The 2,057-nt window shown below is 31.9% G+C and overlaps 1 protein-coding gene across 1 annotated transcript in view; it reads left to right on the top strand.

Moving 5' to 3' along the window:
• The window catches only part of LOC109587417 (uncharacterized), a 4,748-nt gene extending 4,202 nt beyond the window's left edge, over positions 1-546 (top strand). Inside the window, exon 4 of the mRNA XM_020003657.1 lies at positions 376-546. Coding sequence (XP_019859216.1) covers positions 376-531 — 156 coding nt within the window. The 3' untranslated portion in view covers positions 532-546. The remainder of the gene's footprint in view (positions 1-375) is intronic.
• Positions 547-2,057: the final 1,511 nt, after the last annotated feature.

The raw sequence follows: 2,057 nt of genomic DNA, 5'->3' as shown, positions 1-2,057 counted from the left end.
CTTTTGTCATTATGGTCAAATATGTATACAGTATCTTTATAAATTTAAATCTATAGCTATTATTATATTTAATATAATCAATGCATTCTTAAAATTTGGTATACTGAAACCTAAATGAATTAATAAGTTTTAATATTCTACGGTTGATAACAAACAGTGTACAGTGTACATGTACATGTATAGTATCAGCATGGAGTACATGTACATTTATGTTTATTGCATTTACATGTAAATGTTGCTACATGTACAGTGTGCAAGTGTAATATTTATTGGCTCAATTGTATGTACATGTATGACTATAATATACATGTGGAGGTTTACCAATTCACTGGTATATACTGTACATGTATTCTCTTAACTCTTATTGACTCACAGATTGATAAAGGAGTGTACATATCAAGGAAGCTATTGTTTGCTGGTATGCTGTTGAGAGTCAGTGGATTGTGGACTAAAGGGGAAACTGTCAAGAGTGGAGTGCATGGTGACTATTTTCCTTACCTATTTGTTATACATTATTCTATGTTGCTATGATTCACATTCTTTCTACAAATAAATGTATAATTCTTTCTCTTTGTCTCTGTCTCTCTCCCTCTCTCTCCACTCTCTCCCTCTTTTAGGTGTGATTCCTCAGATGAACTCTGTAAAAGGTGTGAGACCATTAATTGAGAGATACAGGACTCACAACAGTTCAAGGACTTCTACCAGTTTGCATTTAATGTTGCCAAAAACTCGGGCAAAAAGGACTAGGCTAGTGACATAATATTATACATGTACATGTAAACTAATGGCAGTATGTCCCTTTTATTGTAATCTATAATCTTTATTTTATTTTCAGACGTTCATTGATTCTCGTCATGGTTCTTAGTTATTTTTTTCCGGTAAAGTGGACCCTTTCTTTTCAACAGTTATTTCATCAGCTGCTCTTGAGAGGAGACTAAAAGATGAACTGGGTAACACTAGGACTACTGGACCCTCCTCAAGTAAGCAATCACGTTAAATAATAATAAATGAAATACAATTAACATGACTGTACATACCCATATACAATTAACATGCTATTATTACTGTAATAATGTTCTTCTTCTTTGTTCCTGTTAGTCACAGAGGGACAGTTCTGATGATGAAGATGAGGTTATTAAAGAATTAGTGAAAGCACAAAATGAGCTGAAAGTTGTTGTAAGTTTGTGATGAAATTATCTTCCATTTCTTCATTACCTTATACCATATACAATGTACTTTAATTGTGTGTGTATCTTCTTTAATCTTGTTCTATAGCATGAATACAATCAGCAGCAGAAGAGGATGCTTCAGTTCATTCATTAGCTAAGTCTGAGATAAGACATCAGGAGATTAGGAAGCAGCTCCAAGAAACTGACCAAGAGGTCATGGAATGGCTAAGAGTGTTCTCAGTAAGTATATGATATCATGATTTGTTACTAAAGGAATTCCTTCAGAAAAATTTTGAGCTACCTTAAGGTTACTTTTAAATGCGGGTACTATTAATTGCAAATTTTGCGTTTGGGTTAAAAATCGCAATTATTAATACGTGCAATTATTAATAATGACATTATGATGCCATATAACTATTAGTAATAACTACCTAATCACAATTTTTAATACGAGCAAAATCTACCTTGTGCTAAAATTGCAAAATTTAGTACCCTAAGATAGTATTAGATTAGAATAGACTTTATAGTCAGAATATTTTACTCGTTATAATTATTTTAAAATAATCATAATTATTATACCTGATTGTATTGTTGTAGTGTTATAGGTAGAGGAAGAAGAAGGAGCCAATCAAGCAGAAGGAAAGAGAGAGTGCTCAGATGTGTCTTGATAAAAGACAAAGGCTGTCCCAACACTTGCTAGTTTGATTTTAGTTTATGTGATATATGCAACTCAATCATAACTCATGGTATCATTAGTAGTTAAACAGGTACTGAAAGATACTAACATATGGTTTATTTGGTATAGTTATGTGTAAAGTGTCATTTGTTGTTATATAAGTAGCTCAAGTACAATAAGCAAGAACATAAAAAATTAAAAAAAAAACAAGA

Source organism: Amphimedon queenslandica, unplaced genomic scaffold (assembly GCF_000090795.2).
Source record: "Amphimedon queenslandica unplaced genomic scaffold, v1.1 AMPQUscaffold_12574, whole genome shotgun sequence".
Classification (NCBI taxonomy): Eukaryota; Metazoa; Porifera; class Demospongiae; order Haplosclerida; family Niphatidae; genus Amphimedon; species Amphimedon queenslandica.
Note: the sequence above shows the minus strand (reverse complement) of the source record. Positions and strands in the feature narration are given on the sequence as shown.